Source organism: Pseudopipra pipra, chromosome 18 (genome assembly GCF_036250125.1).
Source record: "Pseudopipra pipra isolate bDixPip1 chromosome 18, bDixPip1.hap1, whole genome shotgun sequence".
Classification (NCBI taxonomy): Eukaryota; Metazoa; Chordata; class Aves; order Passeriformes; family Pipridae; genus Pseudopipra; species Pseudopipra pipra.
Window position 1 is genome coordinate 3,961,470 of NC_087566.1, and position 16,863 is coordinate 3,978,332.

Here is a 16,863-nt window from a genome sequence, read left to right on the forward strand (position 1 = left end):
GGAAGCTGTAGTCAGCTCTCCAGGGCGAACCACTGAGCAGAAAGATCCCGAGAGCCGCTCTGGTACCCAAAAGATCCCCTCTAGAGCTCAGGGTAGCGAGCAGGCAGAACGCGCTGTGCCCCCTCCGGAGGGGTGCCAAGCTCCGCGTTTGGGCTTTCCCAATGTTTTGGGGGGATTTTCGGCCTGGGGCTGCGGCAGAAGCGAGACCTGCCGGCGGCAGGCGGCTCCAGGAGGGGCCGGGCAGCGACCCGCGGGGTCCCGGTGCCGCTGCGGTGCCCGGCGGCGATGCCGGTGCCGCCGGAGGTGCCCGTGCCGGTGCCGCTGCGGAGCCGCCGGCGGGGCCCGGCGGCGGGGGGCGGGGGCCGGGGGCGGCGGCGCTCCCCGCCCAGCCGCCGCAGCCGCGGGCCGGGCGCGGGGGGCGCAGCGGAGCGGCGGCGGCGCGCAGGGCCATGTCGGCGCCGTGCCTGCGCCTGCCCGCCGCCGGGTCAGCACCGGCGGAGGCGGACAGCGCCGGCGGCATGGAGCCGCCCGGGGCCGCCGCCCTGGAGCTGGCCCTGGAGGAGGAGCTGGCGCTGCTGGCCGCCGCCGGGGAGCCGCCGGAGCCGCCGCCCGCCGCCGCCGCCCGCGACCCCGAGCTGCTCTCGCTGATCCGGCAGAAGGAGAAGGACCTGGTGCTGGCGGCGCGGCTGGGGAAGGCGCTGCTGGAGCGCAACCAGGACATGAGCCGGCAGTACGAGAGGATGCACAAGGAGCTCACCGACAAGCTGGAGGTGAGGCCCCGCCGCCCGGCCCCGGCCCGCGGGCGGACCATCGGAGCGCGGCCCCTTCCCCGGCCGGCCCCGGGCACGGGCCCTGCCGGGCAGCCCACGGGACTCCCCGAGGCCCTGACAGGGAAGGAAGGGTCTGAGCGATCCCTCCGAGGGCTGGGGGAGGCAAAGCTGCTGCTTTCTCCCCCGCTCCCGAGCTGGGGCCGGGCTGCAGCGCCGTGCTCGGGAGGTCCCCGGGGGGCCCTTTCGCCCCAGGACCCAGGTACCACCTGGGGGAGGAGATGTGCGCGGTGCTCGGCTCATCTCGTCACAGAAATACCTCGGAAGTTAAATCTGCGCAGCAGGTACCGAGCTACAGAGCATATGTGACCCTTGTGCTTAAGCTGTTGCAGCTCAGGCATTAGGCATGGCAGGAGATAAGCCCTAATGATACATCTCTGTTAGCTGCTTCCTCCGGAAAATACCTACAGGTATCTGGAGAGAGCCGTTTGCCAGGGACTCAGTGGATTGAGCTCTTTATCGATTTTTAAGGACAATAGAGCTATTACAAAGAAAAAGACTTGTGCAGGCAGCTTCTTTTGGAAAACTCTTGCACAACTATGTGAGAGAGCCACTATTATTACCAGTACTCTTTTTCACAGAGGTGCTCTTGAAATAGTATTTCTTCCTGTAAGTAATACAGCTTAGAAGGCTGAGGAGAGCCTCTCTCACCTTTCTGGAGAGTTTGAACACTGCTGGATAAACATTCAAATTTCAAGTCACAGCCCTAGACCAGTTCTTTCTGCACAGTCCTGCATATTCCTGTATTCCTTCCTCATGGGCTTAACATTTCTCAAGTTCAAGAGGATTTGTGAAATTACTGTATGGCCTTTGTTCTCCTGAAAAAATTCCTCTCTATTATTAAACTTGTCACTTTACCCCCCTAACTGGTCCCTTCCTCTTTGCAGGGAAATCTCCCTGCATTTGTTATTCCGACCAAAGAATAGTGAAGGTGACATTTGCTCAAATTGTTTAGTGGCTCTGTTTATCAGATTAGAATTTCCCAGAGTATTAAAACTTGCCAGGGTTAATGTTTTTAGGTTGGTCTTTAAGCAAGAACAGACGTATGTGGCGTTGTGCTGACGTGGTTTTCCTTATGAGTCGGAGTAGAATCGTTTCTGTCATTAAAGGAAAAACACTCAAGTTTAGGTACTCACTGAGCAGCCTGTCAGGGAATTCAGGAGCCTCAAATACCACTCACTGTTTGCAAAATGTGAAGATGAAAAGGGGGGGGGGGGGGGAAACTATGACTTTACATAGCACTTTAAATAACATCCCCCAAATGTTTACCTGTGCTCTCACAGGCCCGTTCAGAAGGTGAATGAAAGGATTGTAAACACAACCAACTGTTTACATCTTTTCATCCCATTACTATTGCCCTAACTTCCCACTGGAATAACAGATTGCTATTTTCCAGGCTACCCATCTGATAGAGTTAGTGTTATCTACTTAAGGGTCTTTTTTTTTTCCAATGGGTTTGGCAAATCTAACCCAGTGCTACTTCATACAAAAAAAAAAAAAAATCAAATTTAAACATTAATCTTCTACAACACAAGCCTGGTAATCCTAGCCTCTGCAAATTAAATGTTGGCCTCCTCCTGTTGCCACTGAAGTGAATAAAATTTCACAATAAGCTTTCCAATTTCAGAGGAGCAGGGAGGAAGGACCCACAGCTGTTACCACCATCAGAAAGTTCTCAGCAAAGAGAAGGAGACCAGGTGCGAAGTCTCAGATGAGATCCTTGGTGACAACCTGATATAATGATGTTTTAGTAGCATTTAGGAGAGATTTTCTCCCAGTTCACAGTTGCTTACAAGAGCTCAGTGAAGCCTATTTCACAACAGCCAAGGTGCTGCCCTGCTCCTCAGGTGCTTTGCCGCAAGATTAAATACGTTCTAGTTTTGTGGGTTCGTTACTGAGGTACAGCATTCCTGCCATACACCTACTCTAGCAAACCTTTCACTTCACAACCTGGACTTAAATTCATTTCTAATCATGGAATTGAAGTCCTGTAATAAATTCCAATATGTGATCCGAGTCAGTTTTATCCTCTGCAAGGGATTAAAACAGTTAATACTGCTGCTCCTCTGACACAGAGAAGCCTGCTGTGTCCAAGCATTTTACAGTATGAACCCTCTCTATCGGCTGGGAAACACCCCCTTGCTTTCATCTCTTTAAATGAGGACCAGCCCAGCTCAGTTAAGTAGAAGAGAAGCTGTTTTCAGAAGAAAACATCTTCTAGAAAGCAGTTCTGTGCAAAAATCAATGAGCAGCTGGTGAATGGAAAGACAGGAAACAAGAAACTCCCCTACTGAGGACAGCAGTTTGCCCTATCAGCACTGTGTGCACAAAACCCCTGTCCAGATCTGCAGCTGTGAAGGTGCTGGGGTGAGGGCAGGCGAGGGGAGATGGCTGCTGAGAGAGGCAGGAGGGACCAGTCAGCATGTCTGGTCTGATTTATCCTCCTCTTTGCAACAGCCTCTCTGTGCCCCACTGCACCCACAGTTCTGCTTTCTCCATCACAAGAGAATAAACTTGATATTCTTCACCTCCCTCTAATTCCAGCCTTTGTCATGGCTGCTTATTGGAACCAAGTGTAGAGTGGGTTTTCTTTTACAGTGAAAGACTAAAGTGCCTTTTAAATGATTGACAAGGCTTATCAGTGGTTTCTAAATCACATTTGAGTGTGTCTGGGGCACTTCAGCTGCAGTGCTGCTCCTCAGCAGGCTGAAGTTCCATTTTCCATTTAGAGAAGGCCCTGGATCTTTCTGAACGTTGCCTAGCAGTGAAGGAGGCAGAGCTATAAAAGACAGAATTTTCAGTGTGCCACTAAAAGTGAAATTGTGGCTGCTCTAGCCCCACTTGAGCTACAAGAAAGATTTCTTTGCAAAGGTTGTCATGGGTCTCGTGCTGGGATCTCATGCCTACCTATTGCATTAAAATATTTATAATACTGCTTAGCTCTCTTATTTGCTAAGGTGCTCACTCTTCTAGTGTCTGAAATATGGGGTAATACTCTGCTATGGGCCACTCTTTCTAATCAGCCTCACATTTGAGGGTTTTTCATGAAAGTTCAGAATTTGCAGAAGGATTTGGAAGGACACAAGCAAGGTGCTGTTACACTGAGCTGAAAGGAACATAGGAAAGGATTTGGAGATAAGGTCAAGAAAGAGAAAACATGGCAAAGCAAAAGAGGTGGAGGATTAGTGATACAGAGGCCAGAGGGCTGCTGGGGAACTGGAGGGCTTTGACATTCAGACCTGCTCAGGAAGGTGACAGAGACCCTGCAAGGGAGGCTGTGTGTCATCAGTAGTAGGCACCCAGGGGAAACAGCCCCCTCACAGCCTGTGTTTCTAACAAGCAATAAAAAGCCACTTCACATAAATGCAGCACAATTTTCTTTTCCGCCTAGCAGGTTTATTTTCCCCTCCTCTCAGAAGTGCCATGGGAATTGTTCACCAGGGAATCATACTGTGGGAAAAATGGGCAAGTGCTGCCAGTGTTGGGCCCAGCAGGTTTCTGTTCTTTGCTAAAACACATTCCTAAAAGACTGGTGAATCCAACAGAGAGTAGCAGGAGATTATTCTGGGGGTCGGAAGACAACCAACAAGGAGAAGACTCCTGCTCTTCAGGTTTCCCTGCTAATCCTGGGACTTGGCCATGTCCCCAGCCTGTGATTGTTCTGCAAGTAAGAGTGTGGCTTCAGTCACCAGGGGAAATTCAAGCTCACTTTTGGAGCAGGGATTCTTTCAAATGGGCACAACATAAATCTGCTCTGACCTGATTTGCAGCTCTGTTTCAGTCAAGCCCTCATTTAACTGAGCCTGTAAAACAGGCAAAAGTTTCAGGTTCAGATTCATGCTGTCCCTCACTTTCTAGCCAATCCTGAGCAGAGCAGAGTCTCCAGAACTGAGTGGTTTCTAAGAAACCCGAACCCAGAACTTGCACATACATAATGTCTATAGCAACCAGTTCATTGCATCCACTGCCATTCCAGAGCGGACTGCATCAAACAATGGAGTTACTGTGCACCATCAAACTCTCAGACAACTAATTAGGTCAGGAATAGAAGGAGCAAATGGATAGATGATTCAACTGTTGTTCATAAGACCCATATGACAAGAAAGATGCCTCATCTGCATTCCTCATCAACAGTAAGAATACAGTTCGTGGGGTTTTGACTATAAAGGCAATTTTTAAAGAATTATTCTACTGGCCACTGAAATATTGCTTTGGAGTTAAGCTGGGCTCTGCTAAATCAATTGCTCTGCCTGACCTATATATTCTGTCTATTGACATGCAGCCTGCTTTACTCTTTTGGCAGTTATTTCAGTGAAAATTCAATGTGCTGATCTCCAGCGGCCAAGGACAGGCCAATTGCTGGAAATGGAAAACAACTTCAGTGCCAGTGACCTGCCCCGATGTGGGACTGCAATCTCCATGGCATTCTCACGCTCTAGTACCATTCTCTTTCCTGCACAAGCTTTCAACCCTAAGCATAGACAAGGAAAAGGAGACAACGTTCGCTTTCCTTTTGCTCCCTTCCTAACCTCTTCTCTCCCGTTATTTAGCACCTAGAACAAGAGAAACACGAGCTACGGAGGCGATTTGAGAACAAGGAAGGAGAATGGGAAGGGAGGGTGTCTGAACTGGAAAGTGACGTGAAGCAGCTGCAGGACGAGCTGGAGAAGCAGCAGGTTCACCTGCGCGAAGCCGACCGCGAGAAGACACGGGCGGTCCAGGAACTCTCCGAACAGAACCAAAGACTCCTGGACCAGCTCAGCAGGGTGAGTCCCCACAGCACAGCCAGGGCAGGCACCTGCCACCCTGGGCACACGAAAGCAGCTCTGCTGTAAACCACCTTTTGGGCAAGTGAGTGGGGAAGCTCCCACTTTCAGGAAAACAAGTGGTTCTGCCTCTGGTCATATTGCACAGGTGTCCCAATAAGACATGCTGCCTTTAAACTGATTTTACACCTTTAAAGAGTGATGCATTTCTTTGGTAAAACAGTTATGTTTCTGGACTGAATGGTCATTTACTGCACAGATGTCTCTCACCTGTTTTTCATATCTAAAACTGGTTTAGAAAATCTGTTTCTAATTTACTAATAGGCTGAACAAATGTAGCATGCAAGGAAAAGGCTGATCTGTGACTGTGAGGGGAAAGGCATGTTGCTGGCCTCCCTTTTTTGAGCTACATTGGCTGTACTGTAAAACTGAACATACCCTGTCATTCTAGGACGGGGTGTCACTACAGATAACTTTGCCATGGTTAGATGTGTGAGAACCTACTGAAATTCCTTGGAATGGCATCTTTCATCAAAGAGCTTAACTTGCCTGTGAATGAAAGAGGATTAATTGCAAGGCTGCTACAAATCAGCCTAATTGACTGACTACTTACAGCATGAGTTTCTTTCTGACAGCAAAAGACTTAACAGTTTCTGCCTCCTTCCCCCACAAGTTAACCTGTCTTCCAGAATGAAGAACCTTGTTTTTCTTCTCCCCACTGGACAGTCAGTACAAACCAGAATTTTAATGCTTGAGAACACAGTTACTCCAGCAGATAAAGGCATTTTCTTCTTATCAGTTGCTTATTCCCAAAATAGCATAGAACAAAAACACACACCACAGATTCATGGTGAAGAGGCCCATCTAATGTTCTAAGAACATCTTTCAGGCTAGATTCTGTCCTAGCTGAGTCTCTGGGGCTGACACAGGGATTTTGCCTATGGGATTTTTACCCCAGACCAGGAGACTGAAATGGGCCAAGTACACAGGTCTTCAGTCAATTTGTGTATGCAGTTTTTCTGTGCCTCTGGAGGTAAGAGAACAAGTTTTGGGTATGACACTCTGTACTGATCCTTGAAGAAATCACTCCTTATTCTGCTGTAGATTTTCTTGTCAAAGACTAAAAAAGCCACTTAGTGCAATTTGATTTTTTTAACTGGCTTTAAAAAAAAATACAAAAATACCTCAACTTCCTTAACTCAGGAACATTGCTAAGTTTATCTATGTTTTTAAAAGCAATATCTCCCAAGTGCAGCAGATGAGCTAGAGAAGATATTTCACCCTTTCTCTGGACACAGCATATTTCACATACAACATGGATGAGAGATTCCACCCAAGCTTTCACAAGTTGTGTGTTATGTCAAGTTTCTTATACAGGGCTAAGAACTTGTCTCCCATCAGACTGGGTGACCCTCAATAATTTCCTGTGTATGGATGATTTCTGTCACTGACTGGGAAATGTAAGGCTTGTTATGGTTCCAGCATAAGTATAAACTAAAAGAACAGACTAGAAGGTAGGAGAGGAAAACCAGACAGCTTGCTTTGGGCTTTAAACCACATGGGATTATCCTCACATGACACTTGCGCTGCGGGAGCCGCTCACAGCCAGATGCTCAGGGAGACATTCAGCTAAGCCTTGTCAGAGGAGCCACCAAGTCAAGTCTACCAGCATGTAATGTCCCAGCATGGGTTTTGTTCCCTTAACTTCCTATTACTGCCAGAAATAGTCTTCATCAACCCACTCCAGAACTGCCACATCTGAAAAAGCTGAGTCTCGGTGCTGCCCTTCCCGCTCCAGCCCAGCCCTGCTCCCAGCCTGGAGGACTGTAATTCCCCAATGCAGATGAAGCAGAATGATGCCAAGGCATGATTCAGTGCTCATCCAGTTTGTCACCTGGCCAAAACTTGCCAGTAACTCAAATACAGCAACGGATATAGCACTGGTGTAAACAGTCTTCCTAAAGTCAGGAGAATCTGGGCAAATTAAAAGAGAGTGGGGAATGATCTGTTGTTGTTCACAGGGATTTAGCTGAGGCTTTTTAAAATCTCAGCATTATATTAGCACTTGATTACTGGCTGCTTAGTATTCCACATTTGCTGCTCCATAGTGCAATTGCAGTCTCGTGTCTGGTCTCTTATTTTGAAGAGGTTATGGATGTAATCCCCGAGGCAGTGGTAGTGCTTAAATCCTGCACCCACATAGGTCTGGCTCCTGTGCCACTTAGGCTTTCAATTAATAAAAAGGACAAACAGAGCTGCATGGATGTGCTTGCCTACAGCCATATTGCCATAGGCTGGAGTCCTGCCTGGGATCATGAACTGAGCACTGACAGAGGAAAGGTCCTACAAAGAAGTGCTGTTACAGCTCCTGTGACCTTTGAGGTGGTGTCCTCCTTGAATTCCTGGTTCTTCATTTTGCACCTGCCTTTCGTGTGATGGTGGGTTCTTTGGGAGGAGGGGGTTAGGAGAAGTCTGGGATAAGGCAGTGAAAGCCTTACTCAGAGGCTCAACTCTGCCCCATCCAATACTGTTATACCCTGCTTCACTCACAGGACAGAAAGGGAGCCTGCTCTCTGGTATGAGTCATTCTACACTAGTAGGCACTAGCTCTTTAAATTTGAATTTCCACAGTTTTTGGCAATTAACATCTCATGGCCCCATTTCACAATACTTGATCATCTCCCTCCTGGAGAAGGTATTCCCTTGGCTTAGGTTCTACATGTCAAATGACAGTCTCAGCCTCAGGAGCTGCCAGCCCACATGGTCCTGTTTGCTCCTTCTAGAGCCCCTGGGCTTCAGCCTCTTTTACCTCAAAGCAGGGCAGCAGCCACCATCCTAACCCTCCTCCTCCCTGCTGCTGCTGACATTCTTTAACCAACTAATTAGGCTTTAGGACATTTTTTTAACCCTGCCTCCCCCAGAGATGAAAACCCAACACAAGCACATACTTTGTCTAAACGTGGCACAAATGCAAACCAACCATGCACACCCCCCCACACACAGATAGCAAGGGGACTGAAAAAAATCCAGCCTCAATTCTAGCGAAGACTGATAAGGAAAACTCAAGGATAGGGATTTTAAGTCTGTTCCAATCTCTAAAAATTATCCTTTTGCCTCTGCCAAGAGGCTAAAATAAGGTCCTTAAAATGATTTGAGGTCTTCCGATGAGGTGATGATATAGGAGAACTTTAAATATCTAATAATAGTAAGTAGGCTATAAGGAACTTTGCCTCCTCTTGAAATACAGCCTTTGGTTCTCTGCTTTTAGCAGAATGAAGATATTGCCTGAGGTTTTAGCAGCATTAAACCATGGGGAAAATTTGGTGAGCTGGACCAGGAGTGCATAGTGAAGGAAACAACTGAGATGCCAAAGATCAAGTTTAAGATCTCCACAGTAACCTTATTTTTTAATTTGCTAAGTGATGATTAAAATCCCTTCTGCACATTGCTTTGATTTCCCTCCCCCTGCCTCAGCACAGCAAAGCAGGAGCTCTCAGCAGTGTGTCCACACCAAGCTAAATGCTGAATTTACCAAGGAGAACTGCAAAGCTCATCATGAGCAGGATGCCAGGGTACAAACTGCTCACCAGAAATGCTCAGAGATAAAGTATGGGAGTCAAAGAACAGTTCTGCTGAGAAAGTCAAGGCTTGGGAATTATTACATGTTCTGTTTCCAGCTCCTTCAGTCTCTCCCATCTGTTTCAGTTCTCCACTTGGGAAAAAAAAAAAATCCTGTGCTCTCTGTCCTTTAGTTATAAAATCTGAGGGCAGTGGGTACAGGGAAAGCTCTCTTCTTATAGGTGCTCACAGCAGGTAACACAGCTTAAATCCTGTCCCCACCTTTGGGCTTCTAGGAGTTACTAATGCAAACAATAATAACAGGCAACCCTCTTCCTATAATGAGGCAACATATTACTACTTTGTCAGGAAGTGAATGAAAAAAGACTTTCACACTGTTTCTAAGTGCCTTCACCAGATGGCTTTCCCACACATTTCCTGCTACCCAGCTCTGGGCTCCTGGAGCTGTTTGCTGCCTGTAGCTTGGGCGAGGATGTATCCATGTATCCTTCCCTGTTCAGCTGGGCTTCCTTTATGGTACACGGAGCAGAAGGAGGCAATTTCACAATGTCAGGCTCAGGTAGTTTTTGCAATGCAAATCTGTTTTCAGTGGCAGGAAGAAGCGTGTCATCTTGCACCACTGAAACAGCCCTTTGTGTTCAGAGGGGAGCTCTGGGTCCCTCAGAGGGGCCCTCAATCACCAAGTTCTTATATTCACTCAGCATCTAGAGCCAACATGCTGCTACAAAGAATGAGGTGTTTCAGTCAATCCTTCTGGTACAGCAAGAACATGATCAGCCAGCCCACAAGTCTCCAAAGGAGGTTTTATTTACTTGCCACAAAACCTTCCTTTCAGTAATTTTTCAATTGAAGGAGTTCTGTTTCTAACTTCATGCTCTAACATGCAGCATAGCTTCAGAGGACTGGCAGGCACTGCCTGGCTTGGATTTTAGAGAAACGGGTTTTTATTCAAGAATAAGCTGACCATGTTATATTCTCCTTTCCAAACCACTTTTATTTTAAATACATCCTTTTGTGGTCAAGAACACACTCACAAGAGAGGTGAACCTGTTGTCTATTATTGATTTGAGGAGATTTTTCTGAATGGTTAGTTGTTGGGTCTATCAGCATAGGAACAATGTTGGTTTTGAGAAATTCAGACTATTCACTGAAAAAAAATTACTGGAACAAGTGTGCTGAGCAAGATTTACTGTTTTGCCATGACAGATTTGTAGCTATTACACTAGGAGCTAGCTTGTCTTTAATTCTGTATTTTATCTATACAGGTGCTTAATGCAAGCCTCCTTATGTTCTTGTTTATTAAGTTGTCTCTGATAACCTGACAGGGTCTATTGGGAACTTCATGCTTAGCACAGAGGCAAAGGAGTCAAACTAAATTTAAGTCCTGCTTGAGGGGGTTTATTTTTAACCAGAAAAGGATCCGGGGTGGACCTAGGCTAAAGAAGAGTTGCTCTGACTAGCCCCACATTTCAAGGTGCAGATCAGTCACTACACTGAATTCTTTTTCATAAAAATTGCCCAGTTTTTGCTGTGGCTCAAAGTGTTTACTGGACCTATTCAGTGAGTAGCTTACTATGAGGAACTCCCCTCTGCACTACTCAGTAGCACAGAGTTTTGTATAACCAATCTTGATCTGAGCAGTCTAAATTCAGTGGAGGGGGGAGATGGCAATGGAAAAGGCAGCAGCTACTTTAGGGGCTGAAGTACCTGCTTGTCATGGCAGCTCAGGTAGGGCTGCTCACTCCCTGGGGGAGACAGAGAGTCCTTCCAGCACTGCTTTGTGCCTGGCATAAGGCTCATTTATGCTTTTGTGAGAGGAGACAGATACCACCACAAGAGCCAAACACTGAAGCCAGCAAACCTCCCATGAACCACATGAAGCATTCCCCAGCTCCCCGCCCCTCTGGAGCATCAGCAGATCCTCACACCACACAGCCAGATCCCTCATCACCCAGGGAATACTGATTAGTGCACAAACAGGAAAGGCTCCTTCTCTCCAGTTACTTCTCCCCTAGCAGAGAGCACTTGTTAATAATTCAGCTTCGTGCCACATCAGGCCTGGAGTGCTGAGGCTTTCTATGCTAAAGCTGTAAATATAGGACGTGACTGCAGCTGCGTGTTCTCGCCTGCAAAGTCCTTCAATGAAATGATTCAGTGCCCCAGAAGGTAATGAAGAAACATCTCGAGGTCACTGCTGAGTGGCACTTACCCACCATCCCTCTGGAGGAAGGGACACAGGCAGGGAGAAAGGCTCAACCCTCTGCTGAAAGTCTGTCTGTTAACCCCATTTTAGGACACCCAGAGCTTCAGGACCCAACAGGAACAGGGCCATCCAGACACCAAGGCATGAACACAGGAAATGCTAAAGAAGTAATTTCAGCAAAGATGGGTGAAAGGCACCCCTACAGAGTTTGCCCCAAAATTTTGCACCCACTCATTTAATGAAAGATTTTTACCCTGGAATCCTTTAGTTTAAGTGCTGGTGAGCACTGAGGGAATGGACAGAAAGGCAAGGGACTGTAGTGATAGGACAAGGACTAATGGGTGCAAATTGAAAAAGAGTGGAAATTTAGGTTAGATATTAGAAAGAAATTCTTTACTGTGAGGGTGGTGAGACACTGGAACAGGTTGCCCAGAGAATTTGTGGGTGCCCCAGCCCTGACAGCCTTCAAAGTCAGGTTGAATAAGGCCTTGAGCAATCTGGTCTAGTGGGAGGTGTCCCTGCTCATGGCAGGGCAGGTGGGACTAGGTGATCTTTAAGCCCCTTAACATTCCATCATTCTAAGAAAGCTGTACATGGAATAATACAGGGGCTACTGAACAGCAAAGCCCTCCCTAAGGAAAGGGTTAAAAATTACTATTAAGGTTAAAAAAAAAAACAAAACAAAAATGTTACTGTTAAGGCAGTGGAGCTACAAAATCCCTGTGAAAGGATGGCATCCATGGGTCCCGGGGGCTGGGTGGGACCCTCATCCCCCCGCGGGGCAGCGGAGCAGGTTCCCCGCCATCCCCGGGGACCCCGGCTGGTGGCTGGATGACAGCACCGCACGTCCCAGCTGGTGATGTTGCTGTGGCAACCGGGTGTGATTCCTGAGCTTGCGGTGCCACGACAGCGAGCGGACGCGCAGGGAAACGCACTTGGTGACGTCCGAGCCAGGCGGGCGAGGTCCGTCTGCCACCGCCGTGGGCTCGGCTCGCTGCCAGGACGGGTCCCCGCAGTGCCACCTCACCCCCCGCACCCCTCTCCCCACGTTTCCTCCCCTGCTCACGGCAATTTTTCCCCCCCAAAACCCCACTGGAGCTGTCCCAGCCCAGTGCAGCCTGTTGTCCGTGCCACCCATAACGAGCTCCCGAGCCTGCTGGGGGACAGGTAAATATTTTGTTTGAGTCCCTTGTGAGCTCAGCCCACAGAGGATGACTCCACCAGGGCATGTCCCTGGAGTCCAGCCCGCACCATGGCACGACAGAAATGATTATCTGCCAGAGCCACTGAGCCTCCACACTGTGCATGGCTCATCTCACACCCTCAGAGGCTTGTGGTGCCTGGATGGAGCAGCAGAGGCTGGACCCGAGAGACATCACAGAGCCCAGACCTCCTGTCCCACCACCTCTCCTTTCCCCAGGGCAGCACATCAGCAGAACAAGTGTCCAGAGCATTATCTAGGACAAATACACACAGATATAAAGCACGTGGTAGTCTACCATACACTGTTTTTCCCTGCACTTCAGCTGAGCCCAGCTCACAGCCCAGCTTTCTCCTCTAGCCAGTGGTTCTAGAAGAGATTTCTGAAGTTCCTGCAAGGCTTCTGCCTTGAGACATCAGCAGCAGCACTAAGCTGTGAACACCTGAAAGCCAGAATCCAACGCAAAACTGAAGCTGAATTTGTCCTGGACTGAGGACATAAAAATCTGAATGAGTGCCTTCTTCCCCTCTTGCATGGCACTAAAAATTTCAAGTGGCTATTCTGTTTAGACCCATGTCATTATGTTTATAGGAATTGTTTTACTGTGCAGGAGCTCAGAGGTAGGAACACATGGGCAGAAGAAATTCTTTCAAAATATTTCTGCTTATTCACACTTGCTGTAAACACTTCCTCCAGGAGATTCTACAAAGTAGGACACACAAGGTGTTTGCATCCAGCCACTGCATTACTAGCTAGAACCAGAGCTGAACGTGATTGAAGGCTTTGCAAATATCTACACAAGAAAACCAATTAAAAACATTTGATCTTTAAAGAGCCATTCTGGGTTATAAAGTTTGCACACCTTAGCACACACAGTCTTTAAATTCCTCCTTTTTTCAAGTAGGATTGCTTTTTCTAAATGCAATTTAGTAGACAATAGCTCAAGAGGGAGATCTCTTCTCCACTGCAGGGGTTTTGCCAGCTGTATTGGGTGCTCTGATTACCCATGAAATCATAGAAGCCCCTCGCAAAAGAGCCCAGAGCTTAACCAACATTTTGTTTAGAATGGCATTTAGCAAAACCCAGTTTGCTTTGAGCACAGATATAGGATCAGCAAGACTTGCTGATGCCACAGTGCAATACAGAGCTGGGTAATGCTTGGCAGTGCCACCACAGGTGGGAACACAACACCATCCAGAGGCAAGAGTACAACAGGAAACAAGTGATGGATGAGGACGTAAGTCAAGGGACCTGCACGACAGAGCAACTGGAGTGAAAGACTGCTCATAAGTAGGCCAAGGGAGCATCTCACCAACAACCTCATTAGGTGTTCTCCTGTAGAGGCTCAGCTCTGTAGCTGTTGAGATTTGCACCAGGTTTCCATCATGGAGAGGACCCCTGTCAGTGTTTGAGGGGGGACTGTCGAGATCAGAAGTGTTGGGAACAGTTCCATTGGCTGTTCTCACCATCTCCTAACTGTTCTTCCCAGGAAGGTTCTAATGCTGAAGCATGGGAACAACATTTCTAAAAGGAAGAATTTCTTGGGTAGTTTCAGCTGGGTTATGATTAATGCAGATGTGTCATAAATGTAGAGTTCTCACAGAACAGTTACAAGATCTGAGGATGTTTGGATAACTAAAGCATCCAGCTCATTGAATTTGCCCTTTAAATACCATTTACTAGTTTCACTGTGCAGTTCATCTGACTTTAAAGAAAAATTCTGTTGCATTTTGTCTTTACTGCACCCCCCCTTCCCTTTTGTCCCTCATTCATTCTCCCCTCCTGGAGACATCTCAAGCAATCAGTTGAAGCTTAAGCTATCACCAGCCTCATGCTGGTAGTTGTCTCTGCAGTTTTGTTCCTTAAGCTGTTGTAAGACCAGTTTCTTTGAGGTCACCTTGGCCCTGACTTGCAGTCCACCAAGAGAGGAAAATTTAACCTTGTGATTCCCTTGTTCTCCACATCCTTGGAAGTCTGGAATCCGCTTCCAGACTTGGCAGAGCTTTGAAGTGACAGAGGTGCTCTTAGAAAGCTGTTCCATTTGGCAGCCATTTAGCCTAAGCTGTTCATGGTTACTTGTTGAACAAAGCACCATTGTATTTGTTTGCCTACACACTAGATCCAGGAAAACTGAAGTCTGCTGTATTTCATGTATTAGACCAGCAGATTTGTTGCTCACACCAGGACTCCAAGGAGGTATAAGCCTTAACACTTGCTAGAGGGAAGGGTCTATACTTGCAGAAGAGATCTATAGTCCCAATAGCTTTTGCAGGTGAAGTGTTTCAGGACCAAATAAACACCCACAAGTTTTAAGAGAAGGGAACCTTTTGGAGAAGTACTTAAAGAGTTCTCAAGTGTTTCTTTACTTAGTAACAAGTGATTTGCATAGATTTTATTGCAACACCAGAAGACTGAAACACTGACAGACTAGGCAGCAATTGTCAGTATAAACCAATAAAAAAAGACCCTACTGAAGGAAAAGTCTCCTTTCCACTCAGGCAGAATACACAAGAGCTCTTGATCTTACAGAACGGGGATGCACTGGGTTTTTAAGGTGTGGATTAGAAACTTAGTGACCTATGTCCCATACTGAAAATGTACCACCCCAGGAAAAGGCCAGCAGTCAAACATTACTCCTTGACAAGTTTAAGCCTCATTCTTCATATCCCTTACATAAAGGACAATGTGTGTAACTTGCAGGGTAGGAATTAGACTGACATGAAGAAAAAGATCCTTGCTGTAAGGTTGGCTGAGTAGAGGAGATGGCCCAGAGATTCTACAAAGTCTCCAACAAAGGAAGCTTTTGGGAAGTGGCCCAGTAGTCACTGGTCAGGCATGGCTGAACAGTTTTTGCACTGACATGGGAAGAACTAGGCAAAGTTAAGCCTTCTGAGGTTTCTCTTTTATGCAGACAAGACTTCCACTAACATCAGGTCAAGCCTTCTTGCTATGTATGAATACTAAGGGAAAGAGGCAGAGAAGCCTGAAGGAGTACTCACAAGGCATAAGTGATCTCAAAGACTTTGGAACTGACTTGCACTTTCATCTTCATGGGCATAAAGTAATGAAAGAGTGCAAACAAATGTAAACAGGCCACTATTCAGAGGTAGGTTCCAACCTTTGCTTGAACATGAGCTCTTGAGCAGACTCAGATTTCATGGGAGTCACACTTTCCAGCAGATTTATGTTTAGATAAAGCCAAATGAGAAAGCCTGAAATGACCATGTTTGTTCAAAAGAGATTGTAGAATTTAGCAGTGTGATATTTGTCCAAATAACATCTATTGATCAGCTATGAAGTTGCACAGGGATTTGCCAACTCAAATTACTCCTGTAAGTTTGCCTCTATTCCAGAGAGATTTATTTCCCTAGGCTTTACTCTGTGTTATTTCACTTCATGCACAAATTCTTCCTAAATGTTGTGCTGCTTAGTCTTCATTTCCCTTTCCACCTTAGCACAAGGGACCAGATATCTTAGTGAAGACTAACCAATAAATATCCAAAGCTTTAAGAGCTCAAGGCAAATGCTTATGAAATCGATTTCATTAATACAACCCCTTCCTGGGCCCTTTCTGTGCCCGGGCAGTGGTGCCATGGGCACAGGCCCTCACCCTGCAGAGCTGCAGACAAGGAGGGGTCTCTTAGTCTTGGGCTGCTTTATCAGCAGAGGCTGCAAGAAACCATTCCAGGCATTATCCAATCCAGCAGCTCAGTTAATCTCTGCTTACCCAGATTAACTGTGGCATCACGAGACACAGCCCATCAGCTTCAGGCTGGATCTCAGCAGCTCCCCCCTTTCAAAGGAGTACTCAGGCTTTCAAAACTCAGGAAATTCCTCCTGTCTTCCCATCCTTCATAATCCTCCATCAAGAGACAGTACCAGAGACTAAAGAGGTCAAGCTGGGGGAGAGGGAAGGAGACAAGGCAGCCTTTTGCCCTCATTTGCCTCACCTCAGCACAGGAAGGGAAGATTTGCCCAGTGTGGGACAGCTCCAGACCACAGAGCTTTAGTGCTCCTGGTCCCAGACATGGGCCTCCTCCATCAGTCTCTGCCCCTTCTCATGGTCAGTGAGCACAATGCCAAGAAAATATTTTGCCATGTGAAACAGGGAATGCAGAAGCCTTTCCAAGCATGAACTTGTTCAAATGAAGATATTAACTCTCCAGCTTCTTTTAATCTCCCTAAGCAGAGCTATAAGTCACCTCAGGTCAGGGAAAGTGGCATAACTGACCAAAATACCTGCTCAGACCCACATCCCAAGTAGCCCATGATGTTAATCCTGCCCAC

General features: G+C 47.2%; 1 protein-coding gene across 6 annotated transcripts in view; it reads left to right on the forward strand.

Annotated features, from left to right (window-relative positions):
* The first annotated feature begins 432 nt into the window (after positions 1–432).
* Positions 433–16,863, forward strand: part of BICDL1 (BICD family like cargo adaptor 1) — a 50,155-nt gene continuing 33,724 nt past the window's right edge. For 4 of the 6 annotated variants that reach the window (XR_010435044.1, XR_010435045.1, XR_010435046.1 and 1 more), the window contains exons 1-2: positions 433–770; positions 5,378–5,593. Coding sequence is in view for 3 of the 6 variants with exons in the window: in XM_064674717.1 (XP_064530787.1) it covers positions 450–770; positions 5,378–5,593 (537 nt within the window). In the remaining 3 variants the exon portion in view is untranslated. Of the gene's footprint in view, positions 771–4,838; positions 4,961–5,377; positions 5,594–16,863 lie in introns of those variants that run through there. The other 2 variants (XM_064674719.1, XM_064674718.1) reach the window with 2 other exon arrangements.